Below are 15606 nucleotides of genomic sequence, written 5' to 3'. Positions count from 1 at the left end.
TCACTTTCTGTGTCCCCATCAAACTTGAAATTCTTGAACTTGCCTTGGTCATCTAGCAGGGAAGACAGTCCCTGGTTCACAGCGGGGCCCTTAGAAATGTCTGCTGAGCTGAATATTTATATCATACCCAGGAGAGTTCCTGGCACAAGGAGGACCTTCTGCCCAATACATTCCTTTAATAATTAAAATAGAAATCTCTGTAAATAATTGCAATGCAGTGTGATGTATGCTAACAGATGTGCCCAGTGTAGCAAGGCAGCCCAGACACAGAAGAGTCTGTGCCGCCCTGGGTAAGGAAATTGCTGGATCAGGAAAGGCATGACCTTTCATAAGGGCCTCACCATTTAAGTAGGAGTTGGCCAGGATAAATGGAGGTCTCCTAGGCATCTGAGCAAAGACATGAAATAGTGCAAGGGCCCACAGTGGTTGGAAAGCAGCAAAATATGCCTACGGTACAAGAAGACATGAGCAGGGGTGATCATTAAGGTTGTTACCAAGTGAATGCCATCTCAAGAGTCGGAACACAAAGGCAGTGAGAGACCTGTAAGGGTTTTCAGAACAGAAATGGTGTGCAAGGATTTGTGTGTGGAAAGATAGAGTATATGGATTGGCAGGAGGAGAATAAGGCTGGAGGTGAGATCCATTATTATAGAACCCTGGCCTGAAGTAACAACTGCAGGAATCCCAGGGAGAGATGGCCTTGCCTTGAATCCACCCCCACCCTGACACCCCCCAACCCCGGTACAGAGTTCTTTCTGCAGAGAGCTGTGTCTGTCAAGCTGCACTCCATTGTAAATGGAGAGGGTGTGACACAGAAAGGTAAGGTCTCTTGTGAAATATGTTTAGAAAACGCTGAGTTAGACAGGTTTCTTAATGCAGGACTTTTCAGAGCCTTTAATATAATACATTGTACATGTTACATGAACATTCAGAGTTTCCCAGATGGATTGAGCCATGTAACCTCTTTCTGAGAGCACCTCAAGGGACTAGAAGTTAATGGATCGGGTAAAATAGAAACCAAGATCTAGTGCTTTCGTGATTCTGTGAGTTCTAATTCCTGGAAGGACAAAATAAACAGAAGAAATAGCTTTTCCCGGTGAGTAACTGATGTCCTCTGAGGGCACTCCACTGGGGAGTCTCGTGTGTGTGTGTCTATTTGTTTTGTTAGGGGCATGGAATGGGCTCCCATGGAAATGTGAGGGGTAGGTTTCAGTCATTCTGTTTGGGGGCAGGCTGAACAAACCCACCTGCTCTTCCCAGGTCCCCTGTGTTTGTTCAGGCCCGAAAGAGGTCAGACCCAGGTGTTTGGAAGAATGGCAGGTCCTGACCTAGGGAGCAAAGAAACCGGGTCTGCAGCCCCTGGAATGTTTGGCTCTCACCACATCTCTCCAGCTGACTTTGGTGGGCTGGCTGCAGGGGAGGAGCAGCCACCTGAGAATCTCCTGACCCCGCAGCCCAGGTAGCAGGTCCCCAGCTCGGTGGGCCCCGGCATGGTCCCCTCTCACTGTTAAATTCAGCTCCCTAGGGCTCCCAGGCACAAGCTGCCATTTTTAGCCTTCCTCTTGCCTGAGGGCTGGCGGGAAAAATGCTTGTAACATCCACCCATCAGCCTTGTGTCTTTAAATGAGCCCCGGCCTTAGCGTGCCTTCTCTGGCAGCGCCAAGGCCATTTCCCAGCGAAGTCCCCAGGGTGGAGGAGTCTGGGCAGCTCTGTATGTGGCGTGGGGACGCGCCTGTTTCTCCATCGCAGGAATTCTCCACTGAGAAGCATCAGATGTTCCTCAGTCCCTGCCAGGGCTTCAGGGTGAAGAGTTCACAATGGCAGAAGGGGACAGACACACCACCGCCTCCCCGGTGAGGGCCAGCTTCTGGCAGGATGGAAGGCCAGTGACGCGCGGCACCAAAATCAGGAAACTGCCCGGGGCCCTGAGCAGGGGTTCTGAGCGGGGGCCCCTTGGAGGGGCTGCTGCAGCCCCAGCCCTACGACCTGGACGGTGGCTGCCTTGGGCCTGCTCACTCAGATGGTCTGCTGTAAGTCAGCTCAAAAAGACCCAGGAACACTGGTGTTCCTGGCACATGTGACCCTTAGCAGAAATAGTCACACCGCCCCACTTTGGACTTAACCATCTCTCTGAGTGAAGCTCCTGGTGTATCTATACCAACCCTATGTTAAGTAGCTCCTGCCTCTTCCCGCAAGGCTCTCAGAGCAGAAACTGATACCCAGAGAGAAAGGGACTCACCTAAAACTCGGGGTTTATGTCAGAAAGAGAACAGGATTTTCCTTTTCTCCAGTTCAGTGTCAAAAGAAATCTAACATCTACTTTATCTTTTACAAAAATCATATTGCTGTGAAAACTAAGTTCTGGAGTCAGATAGAGCCAGGTTCAGATTGCAGCTCCACCACTTCTCAATTGCAGGAGAATGAATAGCCCCGGGGCAAGTAACTGACCGTCCTGTAGCTCAGAGTTCCTTCTCTGAAAGGACAACTACTACATATGTTCATGGGAAGATTAGTTGAGATAATGCTTCTAAAGAACTCAAGCAGATGCCCAGCTCCATCTGTAACCATTAGCTGTTTTTGTTACTGCTGCTGTTGGTAGAAATATTTTAATGAATATTATCATTAACATTGAAGTTGGTATGATGGTCCATTCATTACCTGTATTTGTATCTACATGGAGGAATTGAGAGAAGTGCTTTTGCCCCTTAAGGTTTTTAAATCTTTACTTTGAAACTGTGTTTTTGTTCTTAGTTGGCTTTTAATCAGTTTAACAAGTTGGCAGGGGACTCCCCTGGTGTTTCAGTGGTTAAGAACCCACCTTGCAATGTGGGGGACGCAGATTTGATCCTTGGTCAGGCAACTCAGATCCCCCAAACTGCAGAGTGACTAAGCCTATGCGCCACAACTGCTGAAGGACGGGGGAAAACGGTAACGGGCCCACAGGTCTCACTGGAGGTGAAGAACAGGCACAGTGGCAGTGAGACAGGTGGAAGGAAAGGCCGTGGTCAGAGGCTGATCCAGGCAGTGTCAGAGTTGCTCCTGGTGATGCAAGGTCCAGGGAGCAGCCATGGGGATGGTATCCACGGTAGACAGGGTCCCTGGAGGCCCTTAAATCCAAGGAGGTCCAGGAACTCTGAAACTAGTTTACTGGGTGGGCAATTCACATAGCCTTTTGCCCAATTCCAAGCTAAAGTGACCTGAATGAATGAGATTTTACCCTATATCTCATCAGATTGCTGCCTGGGAAGGTTCTTTTATGTGAAACCGAATTTGACATGAAAGAGGAATAATGTAATGAACCCAGGCATTTATTTCTAATCCTTGCCTTATTTTTTAACCTAAAGGGGGGCGTTGCTTAAAGGTCAGATTGTGTTTGTATGTGTGAAAGAGAGATGGGAGAGAAAGGAGAACGTGTATCACAGTGTTTTGTAGTTTGACCTTTTCGGCATTTTAGCTCCAGGCCAGTCGGGGAGCAACACTGGGAGTCTTGTGAGGACGCTATATATCAAAATGTCACCAGCCACCAGAGACATTCTGTTCCCCGGTCCCCATCCAAATACTTGAAATTCACACCCTGAGCAAAAATTCACAGTAAATTTTGGTTTGGCGAGCATAGCATTATAATTATGCAGCGAAGGGCTTTTTTTTTTAAACCATTTATATTCATTGTACAAGGAGAAGAGGGATGGTGAGCCAGGAGACATGGCTAGCTCCCCACCCCTGGCCCCACCAGCACTTGCTCTGACTGGAAATAAGAATTGTAGTCAGGGTGACACACGTTTTGCATCTTACAATGTAAAAATCGCCTACAGGGACTTCAATTCCCGCTCGGGAAACCGAGATCCTGCATGTCGCGTAGTGTGGCCAAAAATCAAAAAAAATTTTTAATAAAATTAAAAAACAAAAATCGTCCCCAGGGCTCCCCTGGTGGCTCAGTGGTTAAAGAATCTGCCTCCCAGTTCAGGAGACATGGGTGCGATCCCTGGTCCAGGAAGGTCCCACATGCCGCGCGGAAACTGAGCCTGCGCACCACAGCCGCTGGTCCTGAGCTGCAGACCCCGAGCTCTGCAACAGGAGAGGCCCCCACAGTGTGAAGCCCAAACACCACAACTAGAGAAGCCCCCGCGCACCGCAGCTAGACCCAACACAGCCAAAAATGGGTGAATAAAAAAATCACCCCCAGCTTTGAACCCTCACAACAGCCCACCAGAGGTGGCCAGATAGATATTATGGTGCCTGTCGACAGACAGAAAACTGAGGCATAACACAGAAGTGAAGTGACATGTATAAGACCACTAGGCTGCAGTAGCCGCGCCAGGTCAGGCCCACCAGCCTCCTGACCCTCCTGACAGGCTGTGGCAAGTGACCACCTCTCCATTTCGGCTCCTGTAACATGAACCTGTCTTCAGATCCCCCATCAACAGCCCTAACTCACCAAGCTCCTGGAAGGACCATGGTAGGAGCATGCATTTCTACCGTACTTATTCTTGCTTTCTGCCTTTTCTGGTTGTGCACTTCCTTTTAGAACAAGCCTCTTCAGAAACAGTTTCTGAAAATTACTGAGCCATGTTTGTAATGCAGATGTAATTTAGGAGTATGTAGATTAATCATTTTAACAAAATAAGTAGGTATTTAAGATTTAATACTAGCCACAGGATAAGGGTCTGTTGTGTAAAACATAGCTTATCTTTGGATTCAATGTTTGTCTTTGGTTTTACAAAGCAGCTTGTATGTTCAGTGTTTTCTATGAAAGATGGTAAAATGTGGGGTTCCCAGGTGGTGATAGTGCTGGAAAACTCGCCTGCCAATGTAGCAAGAGACAGGAGTTCAATCCCTGGATCGGGAAGATCCCCTGGAGGAGGGCATGGCAAGCCACTCCAGTGTTCTTGCCTGAAGATCCCATGGACAGAGGAGCCTGACGGGCTACAGTCCATGGGGTCACAAAAAGTTGGACACGACTGAGTGACTGAGCTCACATGATAAAATGTAGAGCAACCACAATGTGTTAATAAAGTGGGTAAATTTTCTGGAAAAATAAGGATAAGCCATGCACATAATTCTGAGGTTGGAAACAGTGTGCTCCGGGCCACTTTGGTGTTCCACCCCCCGCACAGCCCCCGGCCTCATCAGACGCATGCCTCGACAGCACAGGACACCCACCACGTGTGCCCAGCTGCAAGGGCAGACGTTTTGTTTCCACAGCTGGCCCCAAGCTGATCCAGGCCTCCAGTTCGCACAACTGGGAAGAGCAGGCACTTCTCTCACCCTCGTGCCCAGACACCCCAATACAGATCAATCAGCGCATTTTTCTCCATGAGCCGGACTGCAGATGCTGTCAGTCACAGACTGACCCATGAGCTGGCATCTCTTTTGGCTCATGGATTAAGTCATCTTTAATAATTCACATCACGCTTGCTTCCAGAAAGACTCTGAGAAGAGACACAACACAACCCAAAAAAGCAGGATCCAGGAGCCAGAATGGAGTCAGGAGAAGGCGTGTGCGGGGAGCCTCAGCTGAGGGAACCTGCCATGAGAGGGTAGAAGACAGCTCTGGGCTTCCTGACACACAGTGCTAGCAGGAAGCACGGGTCACCAGGCCGGTCATTTTTTAGGAAACATAACCTTCTTTCTGACCTTGAAATCTAGAAGGCAGTTCTAGTGTAGATTTTAAATAAGGCAGTGTGCTTAGTCGTTCAGTCATGTCTGACTCTTTGTGGCCCCATGGACTGTAGCCTGCCAGGCTGGCTCCTCTGTCCATGGGCTTCTCCAGGAAAGAATACAGGAGTGCGTAGCCATGTCCTCCTCCAGGGGATCTTCCCGACCCAGAGATCAAACCTGTGTCTCCTGCATTGACAGGCGGATTCTTTACCACTGAGCCACCAGGGAAGCCCATCAGCCCACATTAGAGACAATGATATGGGCTTGGCTGGCCTCCAAGTGCCATACATACCCTCTGCCTTTCCCATCCTCCTCCCTAGGGGGGCGGGCAGAGCCAGAAGTCCAAGAGCCTGCCACGTGGCACACACCCCGAGAGTGAGCCGTGCCCTCAGCCCCTGGCCTGCACCTCCCCCTCCCCAGTGCAGGCTGACATCTGCCAGGGACCAGCTTGAGGAGGCAATCACGTGCCCTTTCCTCTCCCTCCCCACAGGTTTGGAATAAATTGCCTCATCCAGTTTGAGGACTTTGCCAACGCCAACGCCTTCCGCCTTCTCAACAAATACCGCAACAAGTACTGCATGTTCAATGATGACATCCAAGGTAGGTTCCCAGCCAACCTGACAAAGCCACTCGGGACTGAGGCCTCTCAAGGCTCAGCTGGGCTCCAGGGTGGGGCAGGGCCACCTGAAAGCCAGTTTACTGCCAGCAGCTGTTGAAGACAGAGCAGTGTATCTAGATTCGATTGCCACTTGGCTAATTCTTAGCTCTGTGACCTTCGGCACATCCTGCAACTTGGTTAAGCCTCAGTTTCCTCATCTGTAAAATGGACAACATTACTGTTTCAGAGGAAAATAAGAATTAGGTGACTGGGGACACAAAAGATATTTTCAACAATGCTATGAGTTAGGACTCATCAGACCCAAGCATCAGCCACCATAAAAATGGCCTTCCCCAGCCACAACCCACTCTTGGGATTTCTGAACACAAGGTGTATCACTGTCAGGGAACCAGGGTAAGGCTTCCCCGTAGCTTGGCTGGGGGCTTCCCCTGTGGCTCAGTGGTAAAGAATCCGCTTGCCCAGCAGGAGACACAAGTTCGACCCCTGGATCAGGAAGATCTCCTGGAGGAGGAAATAGCAACCCACTCCAGTATTCTTAGCTGGGAAATCCCATGGACAGAGGAGCCTGGTGGACTACCATCCACGGGGTTGCAAAGAGTCGGACACAACTTAGTGACTAAACAACAGCAATGTCACTTGGCTGGAATGAGCACCTCTCACAGTGATAACCAGAGCCCTGGAACACTCCAAGAGCATCTTCTCGTTCAGAGTCAATTTGGTTCCCAGTTCAGTGAGCTAGAAGTATCTGAAGACACTTGCTTCCTGCTGTGGCAATGCCAGCATGTGACTGGAGGGGGAGGGGTGGTCCCTCAGGACTCACCTCACCTCATCCAGGATTTCTCAGTAAGGAGCATGGCCGGCTGTTCCTAGTATTTTATGAAGCCTGATGGAAACCTTGATGACTTGTAGGTTATTATTTTAACAAATAAAGTTTGGCAAGCGAGATGTTTTCAAACCAAGGAACTTTTCAAATGTCAAGTAATATGAACAAGTTGGTAGGGGACAGGTATTGGTCCCTGGGACTTAAAGATGGGCCAGCATCTTGCAGATGAGGCCCAAAGGGCTCCCAACTTTTCTCCAAGTGAGATAGAGAAACCTAGGTGGATTCAAGCCTAGTCAGAGATAGCTAAGGATTAGAGCTGAATCATAGTTATACATCAAGCATGGTTCTAAGCACTTTACACGTTAATCCTACCACGTATTCTTGTAAGTGAAATAACAGAAGCACAGACAGAATAACTAACTTACATAGCCAGTAAGTGTAGACTTGAAATTTGGACTCTAAACTCCAAGTTCATAGTCACCCGCCCAGATTCTGTACTCATGTCACAAAACCAAATGTCTTTTTCTTCCCTGTGGTCCACATTGAGGGCTAAAGAAATATGATTGTGATCTTTTTTTTTTGCATTGGTCAAGAATGACATGCAAATTCATGAGGCGTTCCATATTTTGAGGGGGCTTTCCTGGTGGTTCAGATGGTAAAGAATCTGCCTGCAATGTAGGAGACCCAGGTTCAATCCCTGACTTGGGAAGATCCCCTGGAGAAGGTAATGGCAACCTACTCTAGTATTCTTGCCTGGAGAATCCTATGGCCAGAGGAACCTGGCGAGCTACAGTCCATGGGGTCGCAAAGAATCGGACGTGACTGAGCAACTAACAGTTTCACTTTTTCACTTTCATACATTTTTAAGAGGCAGTACTCTTGCCTGGAGAATCCCAGGGACGGGGGAGCCTGGTGGGCTGCCGTCCATGGGGTCACACAGAGTCAGACACGACTGAAGTGACTTAGCAGCAGCAGCAGCAGCATAGTTCAGATGAAACTATGGTGGTCACGGGTGCTTCACTGGCGGTCCAGTGGTTAAGAATCCGCCTCGCAATGCGAGGGACACTAGTTCGATCCCTGGTCCGGGAACATCCCATATGCCCAACTAAGCCTGTGCGCCACAACTATTGAGCCTGTGCTCTGGAATCCGCAAGCCGAAACGACGGAGCCCATGGGGCGCAACTGCCTATACCCTAGAGCCGCCCTGCACAAAAAGAGAAGCCCGAGCACTGCAGCTCAAGAGCAGCCCCTGCTCTCCACAACCAGAAAAAGCCTGTGCATAGCAACGAAGATCCAACAAGCAAAACAAACCCAAAATATATACACAGACATACACACAATGCCGGAACAGTAGGTGTCCAGAGACGGGCCCAGAAAGGGAATGCTGGGGCATGGTGACCCCACCCCCAGCCTGTCACCACTCCATCGCCGGGCCAGGGACAGGCATTGGTGGTGCCAGCCCAGCCTCCCCTGGACAAGCGGGGCGCTGTGCAGACAGCGGCGAAGTCCAGGAACAGAGGTCCCCTCGCTGCTGGCCCAGCGGGCAGGGTGTGCCTGCCGCCCTGGAGGAAGCACCTGCCTGCCAGCCCCTGACCGGCTCCCAGGTCACACCCCTAGCCCGTGAGTCAGCAGCAGGACAGCCATCATCCTCCTGAGCCCACAGCTGCCCAGGCCGGGGTGGTGGGGGGAGGTAGTGGAAAACAAGCCGTCGTGGGCAAGCACAGCTGGTGGAGCAGGCCCCAGGTGTGTAGACACACACACTGAACTTTAGGTTCGAAGAGTGTTTTCCATCCACATGGCCTCACAGCTCCTTGGCTCACCCGCCTTCCGTCTGCAGGGCGAGCGGACATTGTCGTCCACGTCACTGGTGAGCGTGTTGCTCCAGGTCCCGCAGCCTGACATAAAGCTGGGGCTGTGCTGTGTGTTCAGTCGCTCGGTCGTGTCCGACTCTGCGACCCTACACACTGCAGCCCACCAGGCTCCTCTGTCCCTGCAGTTTTCCCAGCACGAATGCTGGAGTAGGTTGCCACGTCTAGAATCTAGTTATTTGTTTATATTTTAATTTTTATTGGGGTGTAGTTGCTTTAGAATGCTGTGTTAGTCTCTACTGTACAGCAACATGAATCAGCTATGAAAGTCCAAGTGTCAAGTCGCTCAGTCGTGTCGGACTCTTTGCGATCCCACGCACTGCAGCCGGCCAGGCTCCTCTGTCCATGCAATTTTCCAGGCACAAATACTGGAGTGGGTAGCCACTACCTTCTCCAGGGGATCTTCCTGATCATGGGGTCCAACCCTGGTCTCTTGCATTACAGGCAGATTCTTTACCATCTGAGCCAATATAGTCCCTCTATTTTGGATTTTCTTCCCTAGGTCACCATAGAGCATTGAGTAGAGTTCCCTGTGCTATTCAGTAGGTGTGTGCGTGCATGCTAAGTTGCTTCAGTTGTATCTGATTTTGTGATGCCATGGACTGCAACCCACCGGGCTCTTCTGTCCATGGGATTCTCCAGGCAAATATACTGGAGTGGGTTGCTGTGGCCTCCTCCAGGGGATCTTCCTGACCCAGGTATGGAACCCTCGTCTCTTACGTCTCCTGCACTGGCAGGCGGGTTCTTTAACACTTGTGCCACCTGGGAAGCCCATCCAGTAGGTTCAGTTCAGTTCAGTCGCTCAGTCGTGTCCGACTCTCCGTGACCCCATGAATCACAGCACGCCAGGCCTCCCTGTCCATCACCAACTCCCAGAGTTCACTCAAACTCATGTCCACAGAGTCGGTGATGCCATCCAGCCATCTCATTTTCGGTCGTCCCCTTCTCCTCCCGCCCCCAACCTTTCCCAGCATCAGAGTCTTTTCCAGTGAGTCAACTCGCCACATGAGGTGGCCAAAGTATTGCAGTTTCAGCTTTAGCATCAGTCCTTCCAATCCAGTAGGTAGAACCTAGTTATTTCTCACCCAGAATTCTTCACTGTCTCTCCGAGCAGTCAGGCTGCCCGTGCCCCCCGTGGGCGAGGTGGAAAGCCTCTTTGCCGAGGATTACGTTCCAAACCCCACATCAGTGTGGTTATCACTGGTCTCCTCACCTCCCCCATCCTCTCCTTTTGAGGCTCACAGTCCTCACAGTCCCCACACCCCACCAGGGGGCCTGGGGAGAGGGACGGGCTCACTCAGTCACCAGCTGGTGAGTGATGGGCCAGGACCGGAAGCCTGTGCTGTGCACTCTCACTGCTGAATGGGTGGTTAGAAGACTAGTGAGGAGTCCTGGGGCTAATGGGGCAATGTGGAAGAACTGCCCCCCTTTCCTTGCAAATAAAAAGTAAAAAGCAGTTCAGTTCAGTCGCTCAGTTGTGTCCGACTTTTTGCAACCCCAGCACACCAGGCTTCCCTGTCCATCGCCAAGTCCGAGAGCTTGCTCAAACCCATGTCCATCGAGTCGGTGATGCCATCCAACCATCTCATCCTCTGTCATCCCCTTCTCCTCCCACCTTCAGTCTTTCCCGGCATCAGGGTCTTTTCCAGTGAGTCAGTTCTTCGCATCAGGTGGCCAAAGTATTGGAGTTTCAGCTTCAGCATCAGTCCTTCCAATGAACATTCAGGACTGATTTCCTTTAGGATGGACTGGTTGGATCTCCTTGCAGTCCAAGGGCCTCTCAAGAATCTTCTCCAACACCACAGCTCAAAAGCATCCATTAAAAAATAGAAAGGGATGCCTGCACACATGGAATTGGAGAGGGTTGGGACAAAGTGGGGAGGGAGCGTGGGAGGAATCACAGTGGTAAACCAACACCACAGCCGTGTCCCATGTGGTCGCTGGGGACAGGCCCCTAACAGGATGTGTGGTCAGAGTCTTCTGGAATCCCATAATGGCTTGGGCTGGCACCAGGCTGCCCATGTGAAATCGAGAAGCGGAATGTTTCCTGCCGTATTGGTAAACAAGGATGTCACAGTCATCAGAGAATGCAGCGGCAGTCCTCCGTGTGAACTGGTGAGCCCTAAGGGCACTCAGGAGAGAAGGAAACGGCAACCCACTCCAGTGTTCTTGTCAAGAGAATCCTGTGGATGGAGGAGCCTGGTGGGCTGCTGTCCATAGGGTTGCACCGAGTCGGACACACCTGAAGTGACTTAGCATGCATGCATGCATTGGAGAAGGAAATGGAAACCCACTCCAGTGTTCTTGCCTGAAGAATCCCAGGGACAGAGGAGCCTGGTGGGCTGCCATCTATGGGGTCACACAGAGTCGGACATGACTGAAGCGACTTAGCAGCAGCACCAGCAGCCAAGGGCACTCAGGAAGGAGAAGAATACCTGTGATCTAGCAGCCATCAGACTGCAGCCACCCCCTACAGTGAGCTCAAGGGAGCTCAGGATGTGGAAAAATGCAGGGTCCTGGCCCCACAGCTGAGATATGTGTGACAGGAATGGCTTCAAGGAGCCCAGACTCTTGCATCTTTCCGTACACAGAAAAGTGCTAAATTCCTTAACCTGAGATACCTGGTTTTCTTGAATTCACAAAAATACTTTTGACGTTCAGATTACCTGCCCTTTGCTGCAAATTTCTAGGTAACCTGGCTCCTCCCCACTTCTCCCCCGCCCCCTCCCACCTCCAGCTCCTCAGAGCCCTTCTCTCAGGGCTAGTTGAGATGCTGTCTTCCCAGGCGTGAAGTCCTAAAAATTCCCACCGGATAAAAGCTAACTCCCAACTTTTAAGTCGTGAATATTTTTTAAGTCAACAAAAGGAACAGCAGCCCAGCCTCACATCCTCCATGGAATAAGAAAAGATATGAGTAAAAGCCACAGGGTCCACCCTCCAGGAGGGCAGGGCCATGCTTGGTGCTGAGCAGAAGATTTGAGCCGTCTCCCAGCCCATCCGCTGCTCCGCACTCCTGGGAGTCACCAAGCCCACGTGGCCAGCCACATGGTGGGGCGTCTGGAGCCCCAGCACTGGAAGGGTCAAGGGCCCCCCAAGGGCTGCATGTCTCCTCCAGCCTGCGCCCCGCTCGGGCTGGTGGAAGGCCTCCTCCACCCCGGGATGATTCTCAGTGAGCAGGGCCACCCGGGCACTGACTCATTTGCTGGCAGCCTCGTCAGGAATTTCTGGAAAAGGCAGAGGCTCAGGTGACTTTTGTTGTTTCAGCTGGGATCAGAGAAGTGTCCCTATTCTTAGCAGAGGAGGGAGACCTGGAAGGGGAACAGCGATGGGAATGGTCATGCCCGGGGGACTAACCAGCTGTGTCCTTCCCAAGAAGCCAGCTCCAGGAGGCTGCTGGCCTGGTGAGCGTGGGCCCCAGGCCCCAGGCCCCATGGATGGCTGCCCGCATGGACCCAGGAAAGCCTGGCTGGCTTGTTAGCTCCAGAACATCCCCCCGCCCCGCCAGTCCTCCTTGGACCTTCCCTGCCCTCAGGACCTGCCTCGTTCCTGAAAGCAGATGGCCGCTCAGGGGGCCTGCAGTGTGTGCCGGGCCACCATCAGCCCTCATGCTTTCAAATTTTCATCTATGAGCCCAGGTGCTTAACCGTCAGATGCTGGATTCAGACAAGCCTGGGTCTGCCATCAGATGCTTGACTCCTGAGCTGTATTGCCAAGACAAGCCTAGGTCGAAATCCCCAACTGTTCTGCTTTGGGACTTTGGCCAAGTGGCTTAAGTCCTCAGAGTCTTCTTTTCCTTATCTGTAAAAGGAACATGATCATATTGACAGCCATGAAAGGCACTCAGCCAGTACTGCCAGAAAGACCAGGATGCTTTGCTAAAGGGAGCATCAGTCCTGGCTGGGCGGACACTCTGCCGATCCACTGTTAGCACCACTGTTGATGGCACCAGGTTATCGTAAGGGCTGTAGTGATGCAGAGGCAGGAACAGGCATGTAACGGGAGACAGTTCTGGTACCAAGTACTGAAACGCCTGGTGCACTGTAGGCTCCCAGCCCATAAGTGTGGGAGGAGGGGAGGGTTGAAACAGCGGCTCTGATGGGCGCGGGGAGAGGGACCAGGGGCGCTGAGGAGGGAGGCGGGGCTGCACCTCTGCTCTCTCCACTCTCCGCACGGATCCTGTTTCTGCAGCCCGCTGAATTCCTCAGTTCCGCCAGTTTTCTGCCAGCTCTGCGACTCTGAACGTGCTGGTCCCTCTGCGTGGAACTCTCTTCTGCTCTTGGCTAATTTCTCTTTGTCCTTAAGACTCAAACCTCAGCCTCGGATACCCCACCCAGGACCAAACCTGTTCCGCAGGCCCCAAGATGACCCACCCTTCACCAAGAGCCCAGGGGTGACACGGGGCAGTGGTCACCCACTTGGCACAATATTGCAAAATACCCCGGACTCAGGTGCAGAGACGGTGGGAAAGGGACAGAGGGGGAGGAATGGCCCAGCTCTGACGTCTGTCCAGCTGGTCTGCCCTGTTTCCAGGACACCGGGGGGCTGTTTCCAGCTCTCAGGGGTCTGCTGCCCCTCCCCCTACTGAAAGTTGCTCAGTCGTGTCCAACTCTCTGTGACCCCATGGACTGTAGCCCACCAGGCTCCTCTGTCCATGGAATTCTCCAGGCCAGAATACTGGAGTGGGTAGCCTTTCCCTTCTCCAGGGGATCTTCCCAACCCAGGGATCAAACCCAGCTCTCTCGCACCACAGGCAGATTCTTTACCATCTGAGTCACAGAGGGTGACCAGCCCATTTGTGAAAGTGGGCCTGACCTCATTCAAGAGAATGCCCAGTGCCCCGGCCCCAAGCCTCCAGCCCCTTGGCCACACCCTGGCCAAGCCTAACTCCCTGTCCTCGTTGCCCAGGACGGCAGTCTGGTCTCACCTGAGAAACAGCCAGTTCTTCCCCTTTTCTCTGATAACCCAGGGTTTAGGATAGAAACTTCTTCAGCTTTGTCAAAAGTGACTAATTAATTAATTAATTGAAAACTAAGAATAAATAAAATTTTAAAGTGACTGTTAAAAGCACAATAGCAGCTACATTTTCAGCTTGTCCTTCTCTGCTATTTCCTGTACCTACAACCTCCAGCATTCAGTTTGCGGGAAGTGCAATTATGGAAAGCTCCCTCTGAAAAGTGAAATTTGTTTTTCTTTCATCACGAATGAGGAATAAACAGCCATGCTTTCAGCTGCCCGTGGTGTGTGTGGGCACAAGCGAGGTTCTAACACAACCCTGGACCCCCGGGCTTCTCTAGATGATTGCTTCCAGAAAGCAAAGCAGCTTCCTTCCTCTCTGTTTTTACATCCTTCATGAATAACCCAGGAGCCTCCTCCTCATTAACTTTAATGAAATTTTATGAAACTTAAATGAAAGTTAATGATGGAGATGACTTTATTTGCCAAACTTTCTAACGCAGGATTTGAGAACTGCTGTTTTCCCTCTTGAGTTCTCGACTGTGATTAGGGTCACTGGCCTCTTCAGGGGATGTCCTCGGAGGAAGATCCCAGAAAGGAGAAATGAGAAGTAGCCAGCAAGGGAGCCAATGGCCGTGAGGTTCCAGAAGCCACATGCAGAGTTTCCCATAGGAAAGAATGAACGCCAGTACCGAGGAGGGCTGAGCACTGACATTGACCTTGACAAGGGCGGGGGTGGGGGGGTGGCATCAAGACCAGAGAGTCGCTTGATGGGACTGGGCTTCAGGGAGACCAAGAAGAAAGGAAACGCAGACCGTGAGTATGAAAGTGTTGGTTGCTCAGTCGTGTCTGACTCTTCGCAACTTCATGCACTACAGCCCGCCAGGCTCCTCTGTCCATGGGATTCTCCAGGAAAGAATACTGGAGTGGGTTGCCATTTCCTTCTCCAGGGGATCTTCCCAACCCAGAGATCGAACACAAGTCTGCTGCATCGTAGGCAGATTTTTTTTTACCATCTGAGCCACCAGGGAAGCCAACAATGAGTATATTAAGCTCTGTAAAGGAACCTGGCTATAAAGGGAAGTAAGAGACAGGGTGGGCTTCCCTGGTGGCTCAGTGGTAAAGAGCCCACCTACCAATGCAGGAGATATCGGTTCACTCTCTGAGTTAGCAAGATCCCCTGGAAAAGGAAATGGTAACCCACTCCAGTATTCTTGCCTGAGAAACCCCATGGATAGAGGAGCCTGGCACGCTATAGTCCGTGGGGTCACAAAAGAGCTGGACGTGACTCAGCGACTAAACATCAGCAACAACAAAAAAATGGGGTGGCAATGACATAAGGTCAAGAAGAGGCTTTTTAAGGATGGCAACTTGATGACGTATTTGCGTGCCGATGGCAGTGGTCCACTAGAAAGGGAGCAGTTGAGGATGCCAGGGGAGAAAAAGGGAAGAGAATTACAAAACAAACTCCTGGAGTAGGTAAACATGGAGGGTCCAGTCCACACCTGGAGGTGGCTTTTGCTAAGAGCAGGGATCATTCATCCATGTAACAGGAGGAAAGGCAAAGTGTATGGACCAGAGGCTCAAGTTTTATAGACCTAATGGTCAGCGAATTCACTTCTCTCCTGGCTGTTTTTATTTTCCTGAACTTCTCTTTCCATTTCTGCGAGGGAGAAAAAAAGGGG

At 51.3% G+C, this 15606-nt stretch overlaps 1 protein-coding gene across 1 annotated transcript in view; it reads left to right on the top strand.

The window, feature by feature from the left end:
• The window catches only part of ME3 (malic enzyme 3), a 232382-nt gene that overhangs the window by 199505 nt on the left and 17271 nt on the right, over nucleotides 1-15606 (top strand). Inside the window, exon 8 of the mRNA XM_055416165.2 lies at nucleotides 6149-6258. Coding sequence (XP_055272140.1) covers nucleotides 6149-6258 — 110 coding nt within the window. The remainder of the gene's footprint in view (nucleotides 1-6148; nucleotides 6259-15606) is intronic.

The sequence above is a fragment of the Moschus berezovskii genome, chromosome 25 (assembly GCF_049115385.1).
Source record: "Moschus berezovskii isolate FMDL1 chromosome 25, NW_MosBer_1.0, whole genome shotgun sequence".
Taxonomy (NCBI): domain Eukaryota; kingdom Metazoa; phylum Chordata; class Mammalia; order Artiodactyla; family Moschidae; genus Moschus; species Moschus berezovskii.
Note: the sequence above shows the minus strand (reverse complement) of the source record. Positions and strands in the feature narration are given on the sequence as shown.